Source organism: Anabrus simplex, chromosome 12 (assembly GCF_040414725.1).
Source record: "Anabrus simplex isolate iqAnaSimp1 chromosome 12, ASM4041472v1, whole genome shotgun sequence".
Taxonomy (NCBI): domain Eukaryota; kingdom Metazoa; phylum Arthropoda; class Insecta; order Orthoptera; family Tettigoniidae; genus Anabrus; species Anabrus simplex.
In genome coordinates, this window is record NC_090276.1 from 28,321,173 (window position 1) to 28,343,689 (window position 22,517).

A 22,517-nucleotide genomic window follows, 5' to 3' on the forward strand; every position below is an offset into this window, starting at 1 on the left:
GAGACCTTTCATGAATAGTTAAGACACACCCACAGGCGTTTATTGGCTGACTAAAATTTACACATCAAAATTGGAGAAGAAAGACACGATTGGCTGAAAATTAATGACAGAAATTATTGATTGGCTAACTTCAAAACTGGCGGAAAGAAAAGATTTATATTGCCAACCCACAAATGAAAGAACGAAATTTAGTAACAAACAAACTTATGAATACAAAATTTCTTCAAATAAAGTTCTACCACTTCGCACCAGGGTGCATGGTCATATTTTGTAGAGACATCTATCAGAGAATGTCCACACTTCTTGATAATTAGTAAACTAAAGCTGTTCGAAATTAACACAGTGACATCTTCTGAGAAACTGTTGAGATAATTCAGTTTTTAAAGTTCCGAATTTCTGCTGTAGGGGAGTACTTTAAGGCGGAAAATTCAAAAGTGCGGCGTAGAGGTGTACCAACCGGTACAATTATTATTATTATTATTATTATTATTATTATTATTATTATTATTATTATTATTATTATTACAATTTGTTTTACGTCGTACCGACACAGATAGGTATTATGGCGACGGTGGGATAGGAAAGGTTTAGGAGTGGGAAGGAAGCGACCGTGGCCTTAATTAAGGTACAGCCCCAGCATTTGCCTGGTGTGAAGATGGGAAACCACGGAAAACCATCTTCAGGGCTGTCGACAGTAGAGCTCAAACCCACTATCTCCCGGATGCAAGCTCATAGCCGCGCGTTCCTAACCGCACTTGATAAATTTACTGGCACGTAAAAGAACTACCGTGGGACAAAATTCTGTAACTCGGCGTCTGCGAACACATTGAAAAGTAATTAGTGGTACATAAAAAGCATTATTATTATTATTATTATTATTATTATTATTATTATTATTATTATTATTATTATTATTATTATTATTATTATTATTATTTTCTTTGCGGTTTACGAGTTATTTGAGGTGAACATTTTAGATGACTCGTGCTGTGTAATAGGAAAACTTTTCATGAACACAGTATCACGTCAGAACATCAATGGTGATGATGACACCAAGGTCGATGACGACATGATAATCGTCATGTTGCAGGTAGGATAACATCATAGCTTGACCTCATGCCCTAATCACGACTTTCTCTAGAATGTCGTCATGCACGGAGACGCCAGTATTCTGTACCTCAAGCCGCAAGGTCACACAAGAAGACAACGACTTTGGCTCAAGTCGAAGCCCGCGGCTATTCGCTGGGGTCAAACACACCGTACTAAACTGACTGGATTTCTTCAGGCTGGACTCCAGGATCTGGCGCTGTTGATTGAAATGCGAGCTTGCGAAGCCTCCGGACTTGAATAGCCTACAAAGGCCTCTGACTTAGGGAGGATCATTTTTATTAAAAGTAATATCTCTGCAACAGAAAGGATGGGCTGTCAATACTTATTATTATTATTATTATTATTATTATTATTATTATTATTATTATTATTATTATTATTATTATTATTATTATTATTCACTACATCTCGCGAGCAAAGGCATACTACTACTACTACTAGGCCTACTACTACTACTAATAATAATAATAATAATGCCGGGCTGAGTAGCTCAGACGGTTGAGGCGCTGGCCTTCTGACCCCAACTTGGCAGGTTCGATCCTGGCTCAGACTGATGGTATTTGAAGGTGCTCAAATACGTCAGCCCTGTTTCGGTAGATTTACTGCCACGTAAAATAACTGGCACCTCGGCGTCTCCGAAAACCGTCAAAAGTAGTTAGAGGGACGTTAAAACAACAACAACAATAATAATAATAATAATAATAATAATAATAATAATAATAATAATAATAATAATAATAATAATAATAATAATAATAATTAAACCGAACCAAGTATACATTGGAGGTTCAAAGAACGGTGTCAAGATCATCTGTCTAGCTTTTGCTTATGAGTTAGCGACCCTTTCTAGAAACAAAGACACAGCTGTAGAACAGATAAATCTTTTGAAACAGTAAGCCGAAAAGTCTGGACTTAGGATCTCATTTGAAAAAACAAAGTACGTGACTAATATCTCCACTGCTTCCCAACAACTAAAGACAAGGTATGGAAAGATTAAAAGAGTTAACAGCTTCACATATCTCAGTGAGTTTGTGCAGATGTGATCTAATAAAAGAGAAGCTAACAACAGTAGACGATATAAGACGAGATAGGATGGCCGCAGCGTTTCGCAGAACATACGACCTGTACAAGAAAAAGGCAATTTCAATGTAAGCTAAACTCAAACATTACAAAACGGTGATTAAACCCGAATGTCTCTGTGGAAGTGAGTGCCTCTGGGTTGCTAGAAAGGCTGCTCTGAGAGAAGCTGAGAAGTTTGAGAGAAAAATCGCCACGATCCTTCCGAAGATAAAGGGCGCAAAGATCGTGGCTGCATAATACAGGTTGCGAGGTCGAGAGGAACTATATCAGAAAACCGAACGCCTGATGAAATCCATCAAGAAGCGACGACTCGAGTTCTATGGCCAGCTATTTAGAATGAAAAACAAGCGGTTGACTAAGCACACTTTTACCGTACTCGATAGTGGAACCTAACACATGTGATAAGTGGTTCAGGGATGTCAGGAATGATCTAAAAAATTGACTAAAAGGTGAAGACATTGTTAAAAGAACCGAGTACCGACACCAGATCAATTACCGTACTTCAAGGGCTTTCGTCAAGAAGAGCAGCAGAACAGCGGGTGGACAGCAGAAAGGAGACAAGCTGCCAGAGTGGGAATGGAACGATACTGGGCTGCAAAGAAAACCTCTAAAAATGTGTAAATGTTGCTTAATGTGGTCTCTAATGGCTGCAAAGAAAGCCTCTAAAGATGTGTAACTGTTGCTTTTCGTGGTATCTAATGGCTGCAAAGAAAGCCTCTAAAGATGTGTAACTGTTGCTTATCGTGGTATCTAATGGCTGCAAAGAAAAGTTCTAAAAATGTGTAAATGTTGCTTATCGTGGTATCTAATGGCTGTAAAGAAAGCCTCCAAAATGTTTAAATGTTGCTTATTGTGGTCTCTAATGGCCGTAAACATCTAAATAATAATTTTTTAAAAACCAGAATGGCTGCAGAGTGTATGCTCTCCATGAAAGCAGGAGAAATAGAAGAGCTAGAGAAAAGGGAAAGAAAAATCTGGCACCCATTAGAGACTGGAAATGGGGAGTTCAGACACAGAAAGAATGAAGAAGACAAAAAGAAACTGAAAGAATATCTGATACGATCAGGAAGAGGAGAGTTAAGTTCTTTGGTCACATAATGAGGATGGATAATGCGTGACTCACAAAACAAATTTTTAATCATGTTTAGAAGAATAAGATTGGCAGTCAGTGGATGTGAAGTATAAAGAAAAATACGCCTTTGACAGAGATGGGAATAACAGCAGATATAATGCAGGGCAGACCAAATTTTAGGATCTCATACAAAACTGCACAAGGGTTTCCATGAGAAAGATAAGAAGGAGCGGCATCAGGGGCGCTGACTCCGGTACTCGAGCACCCCCAATTTTTTTGTGGGGGCGTTCGGCACGCCTCCCCTCCCTCCCCCCCCGAACACAGGGAGAAGAAAGATAAGGAGGAGATAATAATAGAAGGAAAAGAAAGAAAGAAAGAAAGAAGGGGGATCTTAATTATTCGCCGTAGTTCTTAATCCTAGCCACACCGAGGTTTTTTTGTCCCGTGCATTATCAACGGCGGTTTGAGGAGCCCACTAAGAAATTTTTGTGTACTTTTTTGACATTTTATTAATTAGATCTGATTCAACCAAAATTTCATCAAAGTTAATTGATCCCAGAGGTAGTTAAGTTACTAAAGGTCATATTAACTATCCCCGCTTTTACTTGTAGGCTGCATAAGAATATTCTTTTTCCGCCCTGTGAAGATTTAAAACTTACCTGCGCAGTGGCATGATGCAAGAAAAATTGAATGACAACGCATCATGCATGTCCATAATCAAGAAATTTAAAAGAATAATTTAACCTCGCTACTGTGGCGAACTTTTTCATCAAACAATCGACTGTTCGTAAGAACACTCTTTATATGAGTGAGAATAACGAATTTCGCAAAGATTTTAAATTTTATACGAAAGACTTAAGATTTTCAGTTCCTCTTTTATTATTATATCAACGATAAGCGCCAAATTTGAGGCAATATACTTATATTTTTAAACTCGCGTCGGTATCGTTCTAAGAGAAAACTAGACTATTGTGTTTTTAATGTAAGATTTTAGAAAGACAATTTGTATTTCTTTAGCTTCCATCCTTTTAATCTGTATATATAAGGCTAAGTCCGACTGACTAATCAACGCTCAGCCAAAACTACTTGACGTAAAGAAATGAAATTTTGGGGATACATTTATATTACAGTAAAGGCGCTCCCTAAGAGAGGATTTTGGATATTCCATCGCTAAGGTGTTGAAAGGAAGGGTGAATTGTTTAAATGTGTATATCTATATCTAAAAAACTTAACAGTTTACAGATGTAAAAGTTGGTTGTTTAAAGAAACACGTATTTTTTGTTTTGGGAAAATTCTCTTAACGGGGGTGATTTTGACGATGCTTTTGAGACCCTCGCCACACCCATACTAACCCAAGGACTCCCGCCTCCCTTGACATCGTTCTCTTCCTACGACACCCCTGTCACCACCACCTCTTCTACCATCACAACTACCACCAACACTTCTGTCCATGCTTCCTCAACTATTACTCTAACTACTACCGTTACGTCCCATTCCTCCCCACTCATGACGTTTCCTCTCCCCATTCCACCCTCCCTTACTCAACAACATGCAACAAACCAGCAGCCTGCTGAGGAAAATGCCACCGTTCAAGATACAGCGCGCCCACCGTCTCCACCATCACCACCGACAGACCAGCATACCATCTACAGCTGTGTTGTTTGCGGCGTGGATCCGAATCTCCCAACTGAGGTCATCGTCCACGAACTTCGCTTGGCAGGGATCCCCGTGCGGAGAGCGTTCAGGATACACAACACCGATGGACCCACATATCTCGTGCGCCTCCAACTTCCGACGTCTGCAGACAATCAACGCCTTATCACTCATGGAATCCATCTCCACGGACGCCACCGTCGAGTAGAACCCTCCCGCTCACCTCCCCAACTTCTGACCCGACTTACATCACCTCGTCGGCGTCCCTGGCCTGCCCCTCCTCCTTCTCCATTTACTCCCAATATGCGGTTTCATCCACCCCCACCCAATTACTTTTCCCCACCTCCGCCCCCATCAGACATTCTTCGCCTTATCCACGCACACACCTCCTCATTCCTTACTTCGTATTACCCTCCTCCTCACACTATCGCTCTTTCCCCAACCAGCCGAAATTCGTGGCCAGGGTGAAGCCGTAACCTTCGCATTGGCCCGCCCCTCCCCTTCAGGGAGGGGAATGAAAACATAGGGGGAAAAAAGTGCCTCAACGGCTCACTAGCCGTCAGCGTCTTGGAAATGTGTAGCAACCCAACTGATGAGCCCACTGCTACACTGGGGGGAAACGCTGGTAATTTCACGATTGAAAAAGCCTAAAGAGCTTAAATGTTTTGTAATATGAAGCTATCTACTTAGCGAGGGAAATCCAGCCGGCATCTTTCTTCCTTGTAAGCTGTGTCTTCCATAACAATGTATTTTATTCTCCTCTGAAGACTTCTCCATTGTGTTCTCGGCAGTTGCCTGACTCCCCGATCCATTCTTAATTTACCATAGCTTCAGAATCGTCCTGTTCCTTTTTTAAAAAATTCTGACAGAGCAGAGTAGAATTCTGGATGATGCCTCCCCCAACATATGCTGAAATCTGTTATGAAACCATTCTCTTTTTTTGATACTCCTGTGTTTACTGTGAATAAATTATACTCTGATACTGGTTCCGTAAGTACGGTGGAAAGCGAGGAGATGCTGCATGACTTCTGCCCCGAGATGCTGTGCTTTCAGTGAAAAAAAAACAAACCTACAACCTGTTTTCCAGTCATTGACCGGGTCAGGGATGTAATGAATGAAGCAGATATAGGCTGTTAGTACGATGGGGTCGCCACTCCCAAAGTGATTTATTAATGAATGATAGATGCTATGAAATGAGAATGGAGAGTGTTGCTGGAATGAATGATGACAGGGAAAACCGGAGTACCCGGAGAAAAACCTGTCTCGCCTCCCCCTTTGTCCAGCACAAATCTCACATGGAGTGACCGGGATTTGAACCTCGGTATCCAGCGGTGAGAGGCCGACGCGCTGCCGTCTGAGCCACGGAGGCTCTTGCTGTGCCTTCAGTATTGGTGAAAAATTAAATTGTGATTTGAAACCGAATAATCTTCGGAAAATGGACAAGAATGATTATTGATCTGTCAGCTATTTGGAAAGGACCGGGAGAAGGGGGTTTCGGAAAATAAAGATATTCGGAAAAAATTGCTTCGCATAAATGGGGTTTGGAAAAAGAATACACATGAAAAAAATGCTTTAGAAAATGGATTTCGATCAGTGGGTTTCGGAAAAAAGAATACTGCACAAAAATGGCAGTTCGGTAAACGTGTTTCGGAAAAATGGGCCGCAACAGTTCATTAGTGAGAAGACTCTTTCTATACATACCGATGTGCCAAGCAAACGCAAAATGCAAACCACATTTTTGAAGAGATCTGGGGTATTAACATAATACATCACATTCGTTAAAGAAACTGAAAATTCTGATCCATTTCTGTGACAGTTTCATTCGATTTGTCAGGTTTTAAATTAGGAATCTTGTTTACTGAAGACGCCTTTGCTGGTGAGACGTACAGTAGTGTTTACGGTGCACTATGTCTTCTGGTGTGAGCTAGATTTGTTACTTTCATTGGCCTGTCTCAGTCTTATCGTTGGCTTTGGCAATATGAATGTCACTGTGGTCTGAGCGACGCTAGTAATGCCATTCCTAATGCAGCCAGTCCTTGTTACTGGCTGAGATTACGCTATCAAATAAATGCGTCAATATATTTTGTAAGATATCTTGTATAAAATGTATGGCAGTGTTATAACCAACCAACCAACCAACCAACCAACCCCATGGCAGTACAGCCCTTGAAGGGCCTTGGCCTACCAAGCGACCGCTGCTAAGCCCGAAGGCCTGCAGATTCCGAGGTGTCGTGTGGTCAGCACGACGAATCTTCTCGGCCGTTATTCTTGGCTTTCTAGACCGGGGCCGCTATCTCACCGTCAGATAGCTCCTCAATTCTAATCACGTAGGCTGAGTGGACCTCGAACCAGCCCTCAGGTCCAGGAAAAAATCCCTGACCTGGCCGGGAATCGAACCCGGTAGGTAGGTACGCTACCCCTACACCACGTTTTATAAAATTTCTTTGATAAAAGGTATGAGCATAGTGCTATATTTTGCAAGACTTGACTTGCTACATCCAAAATGGCGGATCGTAAGTTCAGGTGGAATGTTGCTACAACAAAACTGCGTATTTCCGAGTATGAAATAGTGTACAACACAAGACACCAGGAATATAATAATAGAAATTTAAGACAGCAAGCGCATTTAAATATAGTGGAGGCAATAAATATTATACAGTCGGGCTGAGTGGCTCAGACGGTTGAAGCGCTGGCCTTCTGACCCCAATTTGGCAGGTTCGATCCTCGCTCAATCCGGTGGTATTTGAAGGTGCTCAAATACGTCAGCCTCGTGTTGGTAGATTTACTGGCACGTAAAAGAACTCCCACGGGACGAAATTCCGGCACCGGCGTCTCCGAAAACCGTAAAAGTAGGTAGTAGGACGTAAAGCCAATAGCATTATTATTATTATTATTATTATTATTATTATTATTATTATTATTATTATTATTAAATATTATACAGGAAGGATGAACAGTTTTGAACGCTAAAAAGAAATTAAATGGATTACGTAGCCAGTATTTACCTTAAAAACTGAAATTGAATATGATGTTTACGTTATAAATTAAATTTCTTCCATTTATTTAATTTTGATTATTGTAAGCAACTTCTTTCACTTTTCTGATAAGCCACGTAAGATAACCTAAAACCATGTAGGTTTTAAATTTGTAGTATGAACAAGCAGACAGAAATAAAACGTGTGATGTACTCTTCTGTGATGGTTTAATTTAAAACATACCGGCACAATGTATGAGAACTTTTCTCATTAACGAGACAAGTAAAAATAATAGTAGCCAAACATGCACACAATGCTCCTTCATCCACTTTTGCTGAACAATAATAAAATATTTTATGTAGTGAATGGTTCAGTCCAGTAGCTTATTTATTTTATTTATTTTATGCCTTTGTATATGGCGAAGTTAGGGCTGGCCTATGGGGAGGAGGTTATAGTTACAAAATGTTGATATGAAGATGCTTATGCTTGTGTGGTGCGCGCATTCATGACTGTTATTATAAGGACACTGACACAAGTGAATTATGTTGGTATTCAGATTGCAGCGCGCTACAAAATTTTACATTAAAATACAGAACAATATGATCAAGGTCAACAGTTTTGCAGCGAATGGTATGTTCACTTTACAATTTAAATTCCAACTTTCTAGGCTTCTTTAGAAAATAGATTCAGCAGATCTGTTTATTTTACAATTATGTCTCCTTGAATGTTTGTTTAGTTTATTGTCAGTTTTTGTTTATTTCAGTTTTCAAATTTCCATGGGGAAGGGGTTCTAACCCCCAGTAACCCCACTCTCCCTGGCTACACCCATAGTTCAATGGCTGTATGCTATAATATTTTATAAAACTTAACTTGCACAAAATATTTTACAAATGATCTTTGACAAGTTTCTTTGATAGTGTAATACCAGCCATAAATGCAGCCTTTGCTGTGCAAAAGATATTCTTAGAAGCAATTAGTTGGGCATAAATTAGGAGTTGATCAACTGGAATGATTTGTTCTCTTCCTTCTCAACCTCCTGCAGAGGGTCAGGAGGAGCCTTCCTTTAAAGTGAATTAGCAGCGATCTTTGACAAATGATCTTTGACAAGTTTCTTTGATAGTGTAATACCAGCCATAAATGCAGCCTTTGCTGTGCAAAAGATATTCTTAGAAGCAATTAGTTGGGCAGAAATTAGGAGTTGATCAACTGGAATGATTTGTTCTCTTCCTTCTCAACCTCCCGCAGAGGGTCAGGAGGAGCCTTCCTTTAAAGGAGCTGGCTTCTCATCTTCACAAACAGGACGATAATTAGACGGCCACTCCCTGTAACCATATGGTCTAAATATTCCTTCCCTTGCTGAGGAAACAAACCAGACAGGCACCCTGAGGGCAATGACGCGTAAAAGAAGAACTCTGTAACGTTATGATGTGAGGATCTTCCTAGACCGAGACAGGATGGCACTGTTAATGTGGGCCAGACTTAAAACATACGGAAATGATTCGTTTCTTATCTCCCGCGCAAATGTACCTATGTAGTTCCGGACGCTGCTGCATTAAAAAAATGGCGACTAAAAGGGGCCCAAAGGCTCTGAACTTGGGAGCGTGGGTTGGCGACCACGAGGTCCTTAGCCGAATCCTGGCATTGCTTCCACTTACTTCTGCCAGGCTCCTTATTTTCATCTATCCTATCCGATCTCCTTTAGTCAATTCTTGTTCTGTCCCGACCCCGACGCTATTAGACCACTCGAGGGCTAGGAAGTCTTTCATTTTTATGCCCTTCGTGGTCGATATCTTAATTTTTCCAAATTTCGATTCCCTTCCCCCCGCACCTCTGGTTAGTGTTATATAGAGAATGTTTGCCTACTTGTACTACCTCTTAAAACAATAATCACCACCACCATCACATCATCTAGTTACCATGGAGACCTATGCGTGACTGGGTGAGATGGTGGTGGTGGTGGTGGTGGTGATTATTGTTTTAAGAGGAAGTACAACTAGGCAACCATCCTCTATATAACACTAATCATAGGGAAAAAATGGAAGGGATCTGACACTTCGAAAAATGAAGATATCGGCCAAAGGAAGACAAGGGCCACGAAGGGCGTGAAAATGAAAGACTCAGAGGGGTTTTTCATTCACATATGCATTCAATCATGGAATCATTCAGTCGAACCAATTCATTCATGTTACTCTCTCCCAAGTTGGTGGTTATCCGTGAATGGGAGAGAGGGCTTTTTTTTATATTTTTATAATTTAATCATGAAATAAATTCACTCACCAATTCATGGCATACTCCCAAATTCCAATTGTTTACCCGAAGTACGAGTACATTGTGATTTTACCAGAAGTAACGAATGGTTGTTGCTGGATGCCAAATAATATTAACTATAATCATCATCATCATCTTCCCTGGACGCACTGAGGCATAAAGGAGTTGTGGCCGGGGATTTAAGGTCGTATGCCTTTCCTGACACCATGGGATTTAACTGAAAATTCCACCCCAACAACACTAGGAATCAAACCACGGTCGCCGAGAAGAAACGCAAGCATTAAGCCGCTACATCGCCCTGTTCATAATCGTCACTGGGCAAAGGAACTCTCGTAACTCCGGAGTAAAGTTTACAGAAGAAGTCTAAAACTGAGCGGTCAGCAATGGCCGGAGAATTGTTCTGACCTTTTCATTCCTTAATGATGGAACAGGAAACAGTTAGGAGTAGGAAGGAAATGGCCGTGGCCTTAATTAAGGTATGGTCCCAGCATTTTACCTGGTATGAAAATAGGAAACCACGGAAAACCATCTTCAGGGCTGCCGACAGTAGGGTTCAAACCCACTATCTTCCCATTGCAAGCTCACAGTTGCGCGTCTCTAACCGCACAGCCAACTTTCTCGGTACAAAGTTTATCAGTAATTCCAGAAAATATACTAAGATCATCCTTGAAAGTCGGATAACTCACAATCTATCTAGGTGGTGATGGTGGTGGTGATTATTGTTTTAAGAGGAAGTACAACTAGGCAACAAACCTCTGGACCGGGCGAGCTGGCCGTGCGGTTAGGAGCGCGCAGCTGTGAGCTCGCATCCGGGAGATAGTGGGTTCGAATCCCACTGTCGGCAGTCCTGAAGATGGTTTTCCGTGGTTTCCCATTTTCACACCAGGCAAATGCTGGAGCTGTACCTTCATTAAGGCCACGGCCGCTTCCTTCCCATTCCTAGGCCTTTCCCATCCCATCGTCGCCATAAGACCTATCTGTGTCGGTGCGACGTAAAGCAAAATAGCACCATCCTCTGAATAACACTAATGAGAGAGAAAACACGGAAAGGATCCGACACTTCGAAGAATGAAGATATCGGCCAAAGAAAAGGGCAACGAAGGGCGTGAAAATGAGACTCCCTCGCCGTCGAATGCTCCAAAAGCGTCGGGGTCGAAAAATAACAAGACTTGACCAAGGGAGGTCGGATAGGATAGATGAAAGTGAGGAGCCTGGCACAATTAACTGGGAGCAATGCCACGACTCAGCTAAGGAGCCTGTGGTCGCCAACCCACGCCCCCAAGTTGGAGAGCCCCTGGGGCTCCTTTTAGTCGCTTCTTACGACAGGCAGGGGATACCGCGGGTGTTATCCTTCTGCCCCCCCCCCCCACAGCGGGTAGACTATCTAGGCATTTATTCCATACATATAAATAATTTATTCTTGAAATTCTGCCCTGTATAGCCTATCGCACAATCCCGCTGTCCTTGAACGTAAGCTGTCGCCGTTACAAACAAGCAAAAAATAATAACTAACTAACTAACAGAAGACAAACAAACATTGAACTACTGTAAACCTTTAGTGTACCTATGTATGTTTAGTCCTCAGCCCGAAGGCTGGCTGGATCCTCAACAGCTCCGCCATCAGCTGTCATAAATGGCCTAGGCATCACTGAAGAGGCGTACTAGGGAAATGAGGAGTGAGGTAGTTTCCCGTTGCTTTCCTCACCGAGCCAGCAGTTGCTATTACATATCAGCCTGCCAAGCCCACTGAAATGCATGCACCAACTGACCCTATGAGCAACATTTTCACACCATTCATAGCAGGGACTGGCTGCATAAGGAATGGCATTACTTTTTTGCTATTTGCTTTACGTCGCACCGACACAGATAGGTCTTATGGCGACGATGGGACAGGAAATGGCTAGAAGTGGGAAGGAAGCGGCCGTGGCCTTAATTAAGGTACAGCCCCAGCATTTGCCTTGTGTGAAAATGGGAAACCACGGAAAACCATTTTCAGGGCCGCCGATAGTGGGGTTCGAACCTACTATCTCCCGAATACTGGATACTGGCCGCAATTAAGCGACTGCAGCTATCGAGCTCGGTAATGGCATTACTAACATCACTCATACCTCAGTCACTTTCATCTTGTCAAAGCCAAGGATAAAGCTGAGACAGATCAATGAAAGCAACAATATTGCTCTAGCCCATACCAGAAGACATAGTGCACTGTAAACACTACGTCCTGCCAGCAAAGGCATTTAGTGTACCTAATCCGAAATAAAGTATGAGGCTAAAATTAGAAGTGTACAGACAAAGTCGAGCTTCATACAAAGGGCACTAGGAAAGTTTTGCAATGTGAGTGAACGTTTTAGACTTTTTCGAAATAATTTCCACCACACTCAATACACTTCTCCATACGTCGAAACCAGTCACTGAACCAACTCTGCCACTTTTCTTCGGTTACATTTTCACATTCTTGATCCCATGCTGCCAGAAGCTCCTCGTCGGATGCAAAACGCCGCCCTTTCAGTTTCATCATCCCTTCTGGGAAGAGTGCGAGGTCACATGGGGCAAGATCAGGATTGTATGGAGGGTGATCAAGCACAGTCAACCCTGATCTGGCAAGAAAATTCATTGTTACATTAGCACGATGTGCTGGAGCATTGTTGTGATGCAAGAGCCAAGTGTTGAGCCGTGACCTTGTACGGAGCTGCTTGAGAGCCTGGATGACCTGAGGCAGACAAGTCTACACTGTACCACTTCGCAGAAACTGTCCTTTGTGTTTCTAGCACAACCCGAGTCAGGATGCCCCGTTTAGTGAAGAATACTGCAATCATCCTTTTCTTCACTGACCTTTACTTTCGCACAGTCACAGGAGTACCCTCATCTTCAAACACCCACACCTTGTTCTGGGATTTTGTTGGGACATCGTAATAGTAAAGCCAAGTTTCGTCACCTGTAGCGATGCTATTGACATTACGCGAAGTCCCATTTTCAAACTGTTTTAGCATTTCTCAGCACCATTTCACTCGATGTGCCCTTTGGTCCTCTGAAAGTGAATGAGGCACCCAAAGGAAACAAACCTTTCTAACATGGAGATGGTCATGTAGAATTGAATGAATAGCTGGTGCAGGGATGTGGAGGATCTCTTCTACCTGCCGATATGTCAACCGCCTCTCTTGCTGCAATATTTTCCGCACAGCTTCAATGTTTTCCTCAGTCACTGATTCAGACGGTCGCCCAGAACTACGATCGTCTTCAACCCCAAAATTTTCCCTCTGGAATTCTTTGTACCGGCGGAAAATTGTCCGATGTGGACAGTCTTTCCCCAGCACAGGAGTCATTTCCTCCAGGCACTTGCTTTCAATCCCACTGCTTGGTAACATCTGGTGTGAAGGTCGCGCCTTGCTGTCTTCTAGACCGGTTTTCACCCCTCTTTTCATCCCTCACCATAACAGGGGTGTTCAGCCAACCGTTTTTGCGTATTGCAAAAACTTTCCTAGTGCCCTTTGTACAAGTTCAGCAACAAGGTTCGAGATAAAGGTAAGGGAAATTATTTTGAAACGTTCTTTCCTGCTTTCTCTATTTCAGCTCTAGTGATAAGTTGAATTGAGCAAGTTATTCTGCTACCAATAAACGTGACTATACCTTATATCGTTATCTCTTTATTCTTTATATTATCATTACTCTTAATTTAATTAATTATTTTGATTAATAGTGGCTTGTTTATATATACTTCAATTAGGTGATACAATGTATTAAGCCGACACTCCGGAGATAAAAAAAATATTTTTACATAATGCATGGATTTTCACGAAACTTTGTGAAAATGTCACCTATATAAAAGTAGAGATATCACGAACATTTCTTTCATATACAATTAATAGCTCTCCCAAAATAATTTTTTGTTTTTGAAATTTTTAATTCCATTTTTTCATGAAATTTAATTAACATCTTAATGTACATTCATAATTAGGTAGATAATACTTCTTTTAAAAGCACTACGTATCGATTTTTCTGTACATTATTTATACAAGAAGATATATCGTACTAAAGTTTGTGTAATTTTTACGTTTTTACTTAAAAATCCTTACTACTTGAAAAAAATTCTGCAATCATAAATTCCACACGCAGGTTTCTGCCATACCAATTTTGTTACATTTGGCAGAATATTATGCGAGAAAAATGGGACTTAAATGTGAAATTACAATTGGCAAACAAAGCATTATTACAGTGATAAATTGTTTGAATTCAGCGAAATAACTTCGTGACAAGAAAAAAAGAAACTCAGTCCTTTCAATTTCAGTCACAAAAAGAATTTCACCAAAATGACCAAAATATCGATGTTTATCTCCGGAGTGTCGCCTTAAGACGTCTCGTTCTTCACTAAAATCAGCAAAGCGGCCTAAGGAAAAGCGGCTAAAAGGCGAGCTAAGGGCTTTCATCTTGGGAGCGTAGGTTGGCGACCATGGGTCCCCTAGGTGAGTCTGGCATTGTTTCCACTTACTTGTGACAGGTTCCTCATCTTCGTCTTTCCTATCCGACCTCCCTTCTCTTTCGACACCGACGGCGTTACGTTTGCTAGGCCTAGGGAGTCTTCCATTTTCACACCCTTCGCTTTCTTGTACCGACATCTTCATTCCTCGAAGTGTCGGACCAGTTCCATCTTCCTTCCGATCACCGTTGATGAGATGACGGTTGCCTGGTTGTATTTCCTGTTAAAACAATAAACACCACCACCACTACCACGACCAAAGCAGCCTACGTGGTTGAGTAGATCAGTAACAGAATGTCTGTGTGGTTTTTTTTTCTTTTTTTGCTAGTTGCTTTACGTCGCACCGACACAGATAGGTCTTATGGCGACGATGGGACAGGCAAGGGCTAGGAGTGTGAAGGAAGCGGCCGTCTGTGTTATTAGTGATGGGACTATCGAATGAAAACTACCGAATTATTCTATAGCCGTTAACTACCGTTACAACCGATTGTTTCCGTTTGCATTCGGTTTTTCATTCGGATCGCACATTCCAATTGTTTCCACTAGTCAGCGCTGAAATCGGCCTCCTCTTTCCTTATGGCGAAAAGTCAGAGTCATTTATTATAAATGAATAGATATCTGATTCAAAGTTGTATAATGATAAATGCAAATTTATTTTTGTCCACTTTATCAATAGATAATCGTGTTATAGTTCTTACTAGCAGTTTCCCGCTGGCTCCGCCCGCAATGTACAAAGTATGGTGTTGTTCGTTAGTATCCTCACGGATGTATTTGCAAAGTTTCGAGTTAATGAAATAAAGCACACGATCTGCTGTGGTAAAAGAATGTAATATTATGTCAACAAAACACTTAAAAATAAATCACACAAAGAAATTGAATTAAACGTTGCTTGGAACAACACTACGCGCCGAACTGTTAAAAAGTTCTTCAAAGATCATCATCATGGAGGCAAATGTACTTATAACTTTTCTCAGAATCTACCAGTTTAAGTAGTCATTGCCTCAAAAGAAAGCGTTTGATCCACTGAGTGTTTTTAGACCAAAACTAACTGCGTGCCTCAATTAGAACGAAATATATGATTGCTTCAATGGGAAAAAATGTCAAAGAAATGAGACGTTAAATTGAATGTGCACTCATAACTTCCCTCAGAATCAACCAATTTGAATAGTTAAGAGCTGAAATGAAAGAGTTTGATCCGCTGAGTGTTCGTAGGCCCAAACGAACTCCGTACCTCAATTAGAACCAAAGATATGATTGCTTCAAAGAGACAAAAAATTGAAAACATCAAATAATTTGAGGAAGGCGAAAGTTAAGTGATTTATAGTAGCTGGTGATAAATCTGTGCATGAATACCTTTCAGTTAATAAAATAATGAAGGAAATCGACCGGATAGAATGGTCGGACTGACTGACTTTAGTTTTCATATTTTTTTAAATATATAGATAAATACTTTCCCTATACTAGCCATGAACCTCTAATGATTGGACATTAACCTGAAATGAATGGAATTATGTTTGAATTAATATATACACTATTACCTGGTCCTAGGAAAATATGTTCTTTTCATTTAGTTTGCTGTATTCACATTAATATGTAGTGTCATTACAATAAGGTGTAAACCTAATCTTCGTCTGATATTACGTAACATTCGTTATTTTATGAACAGACGATCTTTCATTCATTCACTTGTGGTTAGAGACACAAAAATGCATATTTTAAAAAAAATGAAACATAATGACCACAATTACATTAATCGGGACATTTTATCTGATTTTATAGACCAACGCATTTCAGTTTCCAATCACTTAACTCGAACATTGTGTAACATCTGTTACTAATCTCAATATTTCCGCTTATATCACTACCAACAAAAGAAACACGCTATAAAAATCGGTGGTATAATGCATCAATCCACATGTCGGTAGTTACTAGCAAATGACTTATTACTAGTTACTAGAACAACCGCAGTACAAAACGTATATTACTACTTTATAACCGATTTCAAACCGAATCAATCAACCATTACTGCTCTGCATTTAGGGCAGTCGCTCAGGTGTCAGATTCCCTACCCTGTTGTTTTCCTAGCCTTTTCTTAAATTATTGCAAAGGAATTGGATATTTATTGAACATTTCCCTTGGTAAGTTATTTCAAACCCTAACTCCCCTTCCTATAAACGAATATTTGCCCCAATTTGTCCTCTTGAATTCCAACTTTATCTTCATATTGTGATCTTTCCTACTTTTAAAGGCACCACTCAAACTTATTCGTCTACTGATGTCATTCCACGCCACCTCGGCTTGCCAGGTCTTTTGATTTGACTCCCGTAGGCGACCTGCGCGTCGTGGTGGTGGTGGTGATGATGATGACATTATGATGTAGACGACACATACACCAGCCCCCCGTGCCAGCGAAATTAACCAATGATGGTTAAAATTCCTGAACCTGCCGGGAATCGAACCCAGGACCCATGTGACCAAAGGCCAGCACGCTAACCATTTAGCCATATAGCCGGACATCTCTCCATTGACAGCTCGGAACATTCCACTTAGTCGAACAGCTCGTCTCCTTTCTCCCAAGTCTTCCCAGCCCAAACTTTGCAACATTTTTGTAACGCTACTCTTTTGTCAGAAATCACCCAGAACAAATCGAGTGAAAATTATCGAATACAATCATTCGATAGTCACGCTTCACAATCGGTAGTCTACCGATAGTTTAAAAGCCACATACAGTATAAGTAGCTGGTTATGAGTAAAATCGGGCTTACGCAGATATATTCCAACTATCCTAGAAGACTAGCCTGGATACTTATTTATAGTCAGTGGAAATACTAGTGTTAATCGGAACATACTGTACAGAACGGGAGGTTTCGGTCACTTGACATCAGCTTTATTCTTGGTATGAAAACGTTACTACCTCCAAGTAGATTTCGGCCTACAAGTGGCTACTGCTGGTCCGTGGTCCGACAGCTCTGCATTCCGACCGCCCAACCGAGCAGAGAAGGGCCGGCCACGGCTCTACGCGTTTGTATTAGGGAAATGGAGAGAGGCTGGTCCCCACCGTCTACTGTCCTGAGAATAGTTTTCCATGGCTTTCCATTTCTAGTTTAAATTAAACCAGTTACAGATATTCGGGCATCATTAACTAAACCTGAACCCAAATGCATATTTCTGATGAACATTACTTTGCGGGTGATTTAGCTGCCTTGTGATAACTTTCAACATGAAATTCTTATGCTCAGATTCATTACCAAAAACACGGCTGCGTTTCGTTGACCTCTGTCGTGTAACGGTACTCATCACAGGTAATACAGACGCAAGCCAACTCCCTTTGAATATGCGGTAAGCTCCAGTGGAAAGTCAGCGGCTGCAAAATAGATTTCGGCCTACAAGTGGCTACTGCTGGTCCGTGGTCCGACAGCTCTGCATTCCGACCGCCCAACCGAGCAGAGAAGGGCCGGCCACGGCTCTACGCGTCTGTATTAGGGAAATGGAGAGAGGCTGGTCCCCACCGTCTACTGTCCTGAGAATAGTTTTCCATGGCTTTCCATTTTGCTGCACTAAGGCGAATGCCGGGGCAGTTCCTAGTATAAGCTACGCCACGGCCGCCAACCCCCTCACCTTCTCCGAACATCTCCCTGGCCTGAGAGACGGCGTTACCGTTTAAGGAGGCCCACCGTCACCTTCAGGGATTGAATGGAAACTTGTGCAGATAATGATCCAAATGGAACTGCGCGGGCAACGACTAAACTGATTCGAACCTGCGAACCAACAAACAATCCTGTGGTTCCACATCCCACTCGACCGTCTCTAGGTCTCCCGCCCAGCCATTGAATTTAAAATCAGAAGTTTTAATCCAGCATAGTCTATACAATCCAGTGCTTGAGTTTAAAAAAAGAATATTTTGGAACGAATATTACTCGGGGTTTTCATTTCATGGTTATTGTATAGATTCTGTTTATTTATTTAATGAAACTTGATACTTGGAGAAAACATTTTAATTTTACGAGATTCTAGAATTATATTCTGAAAAAAGGACCATCTCTCACGGTTATACGATGCAATTTTGTCTTCCTTATGGAAATATAAAGATTGGTATTTTTTGAAAATTCTCTCGTAAATTTTATTTATGTTCACGTTGGAAGGTTCTCAAGAAGAAAAATTGTAGTCTTGATCTCAAAATCTCTTGCTTTTGTTACTCTTTATTCTTTTTTCTTTTCTTTTCAGGGATGCGAAGAGATTCCTGAAAAACGCAATTGACCAAGGCTTACCTGAAGCAAAGGATGCCTGGGAGAAGATTTATGGAAAGCGAATTCGTGTGTCCTCACGTGGATAGACAACACGTCATTTAACTGTGGCCGCAGTCCCTAATAAAAACAATTTATTCTCTAAAGTTGAAGACAACATCCACAAGCAAGATAGACTTACCAGTTAATATTTACCGCAGGTTTTGATGTTAACACCCAAATATAGACAGTTCACCTTGTGAATACTTTTCAGAATGATCCCTCACGGGGAATATATCGCACTTCGAGGTCTGGAAAACACAATGTTTCTGATAACGTTGTAAGCGCTACAATATTATTTGCTAATGGGAAACGTTGTCAACAGGACAAAAGACAGGGAGATTATTATTTAGTGGTGTGAAAATCATTCAGCTGCTTTTGAGTGGGAAGATGTTATATAGGAAATATTAATTCTATTTCACAAAGTCACAAAATGATCAAATTACAGTTTTAACTTGCATCATTAGTGGTGAAAGAAGAACGAGTTACTGAACTGAATATAAACTTTCACTAAACGTGAATGTATTTGGTGTGGTAAACCATTCAGGACGATCGTATTTGTATAGTGTGGTGATTCAACGTGATTTTCTCAGGAGTGCTTATACATGCGTGTGTAATTGTAGACCTTCGTTCTTCATTTCGCTGTTTATTGTACACTTTTAAAGTCTTTCATCATTTTCTGACCTCTGGCGATGACCTACATGTGAAATGTAATCCTGTCTCTCACGGGTCATCTTCCTATTCAGAGGCAATTGGTTTTCCCACCACCCAAAGGTTAAGTTTTCATCTTTCTCCTGTGTGCAAGGGTTTTCTAATATCAGCTAATGTTTTGCATGGGAACTATTAATAAACATAGTATGGATCTTTCAATGATATAAACAACTTTGTTGTTTCGTGACCTCGAAATGGGATAGTTTTATCATGAGTAAGACCTTTCAACACCGGATATGTTAGCTGTAATAGAATGGATGTATAAAAATGCATGTGCATGTTCCGTATAACAATACATCAAGATACGTCATACTTACTTTTCGTCTCCTGATTACACGACGTCCATATAAGACATACGTTGCAAGTATAATATCTTCCTATGTGCAATGTTCACCAAGATATATAATAAAATTCATCATATACTGCGAATTCTGCATTATCCTATACGAACACAGCGTGTTTTCTTCTTTCAGGTGCATTCCCCATCGCTCAAAATTGGTTTTGAGTTTTTAAATCCCTGTGCGAAGCCGGTCCAAAGTCTTGCATACAGGCAAAGGTATTACTCGTAATCAAGTATCTCCATTCGTCCACCGACCACTTGAAGCGCGTTTGATACCATTGAACGCGGTGATTAGCGTTCACCGGTGAAATGTGTTGTTTATGGGCGGGTGGCTAAGCATTGAACTGCAGTCTTTGAATTTCCCGGCGCACAGTCATGGTGGTAGCTGAACAACTGGTAGCACTGCGCTATTAACGGGTGATGATATCACATGGTGTGTCATGTACAACCTTCTGTAATGCTCGATAGTGCTTGTCGGTCAACACACGTGGCCTACTATGCCCTGGTTTCGAAATGGTTATGACTGCATGGTTCCACGTTACAATCATCCCCAGACAGTCGACTTGGGCAATTGGTGAAGGGCGGAAATAGCTCTGATACATACTGGTGAGTCCAATGGACGAGTTGACATTGCATGCTTTCAGGAAACAAAATAGAATGGTTTAAAGGCCAAACACATCGGTTATGGGTACAACCTATATTATAATTGTACCGGGCGGTACACCTCCACGCCGCTAATTCAAACCTTGCGCCAGTTGAAACTCCCCTACTGGAATAAGTCTGAACTTTGTCTTATGTGTTAATTTTCAAGTTACCCTGAAGATGTCACTACTTGGAAATTTTGAAGTTTCTGAACTGTGTTGTTTTCGACGTATTTTTGTTTTGCTTGTAGTAAGAAGTGTGAACATTCTCTTCTAGAGGACACTACTGAAGAACTACAACGGTGCACCCTAGTGCGAAGTGAAAGAACTGTTTTTTTTGGAGAAAATTTAATTTCAAAAGTTTGTTCTTTGCTAAATTTCTTTCAGTCATTGTTTAAGTTGGCAATATTAACCCTTTCTTTCCCCTTGTTTTGAATTTAGCCAATCCCGAATTTCTTTAATTAATTTTCCACCAATAATGTGTTTCTTCTTCATCTTGTGTAGGGGTTTTCTTTATCCACCAATAAAATGATTGTGGGCGGGTGTTTTCCTTCCTGAAACGCCTCGAACTTTCTGCGAGAGTATATAAACTGCTGATTTTTGGGTCTCTGCGCCACTTCAGTACCATCTTTCAGTGTGTAAAGTACATAGCAGGGGGCGGGAAGCGCCTCTTCCTTCGGGCAGCAGTTCAACAACAAGGTAATGGCCGTTTAATAACTTCTTTTCTTGCTAGCTCAGCAGTTTAACTCTCGGGGCGGGTCCGAAGCGTTTCCACCATGTAACTTTCCCTAAAATGTAAAGACACTTTGTATTTATTCTATCTTTTAAACTACATATTGGGATAGAGAGTGCTTAACCCTCTCGAGCTCCCACTCATATTGTTCTGAGGTGAACTTATTTTTCTCAACCGATTCTTCCGTAACAGTAATGTAAATTGTTTCCTTCTAAAGTCACCTCTTTAGTATGGGATTAGCCCTTGCATTAACGGCCTAGTGCCAAGTAGGTTTTAAACAAAGTGCATTAGGAGCGCAAGTTCGCCTCCTCTCAAATTGGTATTTTAGAGGCCAGGTAATTAAATTTTCTCACTTAATAGGCCTCAGTAGGTTGGGTATCTTTACCCCTGTGTTTATGTCCTTAGAGGACAACTTGAAGGTGGAGTTTGGTGTGGCCTTTGATTGGCTTAACCTTTGAGAGCAGATCGCTCTTTTGAAGTTTGTTTCTGCGCGCCTCGAGGAGGCTTTATGATGTAATTGGGAGCAAGTGCTCCTGGGCTTGATTGGGGTCTTCTGCCCCTTTGTTGAATTCTGTATATCGTAAAGTTGGGCTAATTGCTCAAGAATTGTGTGTCTGGCTCTCGGAGCCCCAAATCCTGTAATTGTACATTCTCGATTAGTGGTTTTGCTACTCTGTACCTGCCATTATTGTTATTTCTTGTTTTTTGCTAAGAAAATATAACCTTGTTAAATTTTAAATTCACTTTAATTTCGTAGCCTGAGACCTGTTCACCCCCCGCACCTTCTTTCACCTCTAACTACCACGGAAAACTCCGTAACAATAATTATAATGGTTGGAGGAACACCCAGTGTGGCGTAGCAATCATAGTTAGTGAGAAGTTGCGAGGAAATGACCGTGATATCAGTCGCATTTCAGAGCGACTCATGTCAGTAGGGATTAACATACCGTCAGTGATATTTCATTTTATGCGCACCAGGCTGGATGACGTGAGGCAGAGAATAATCTAGATATCCACCTGCAATCAATTGGCTCTGAAGAGTACCTTGTGTTTTGTGGAGATCCAAAATGCCATGTTGGCTCTAAATAAGACGGTAACGAACGGTGCCATGGGGGTCAGGACTTCGGAAATCGTTATGAGGAATGCTACCGTATTCTCAGCTGTCGCTAACACATTT

General features: G+C 41.1%; 1 protein-coding gene across 1 annotated transcript in view; it reads left to right on the forward strand.

Moving 5' to 3' along the window:
• The window catches only part of LOC136884117 (uncharacterized), a 130,515-nt gene extending 110,866 nt beyond the window's left edge, over positions 1–19,649 (forward strand). Inside the window, exon 4 of the mRNA XM_067156156.2 lies at positions 18,857–19,649. Within this exon, the coding sequence (XP_067012257.2) occupies positions 18,857–18,965 (109 nt within the window). The 3' untranslated portion in view covers positions 18,966–19,649. The remainder of the gene's footprint in view (positions 1–18,856) is intronic.
• The last annotated feature ends 2,868 nt before the right edge of the window (positions 19,650–22,517 follow it).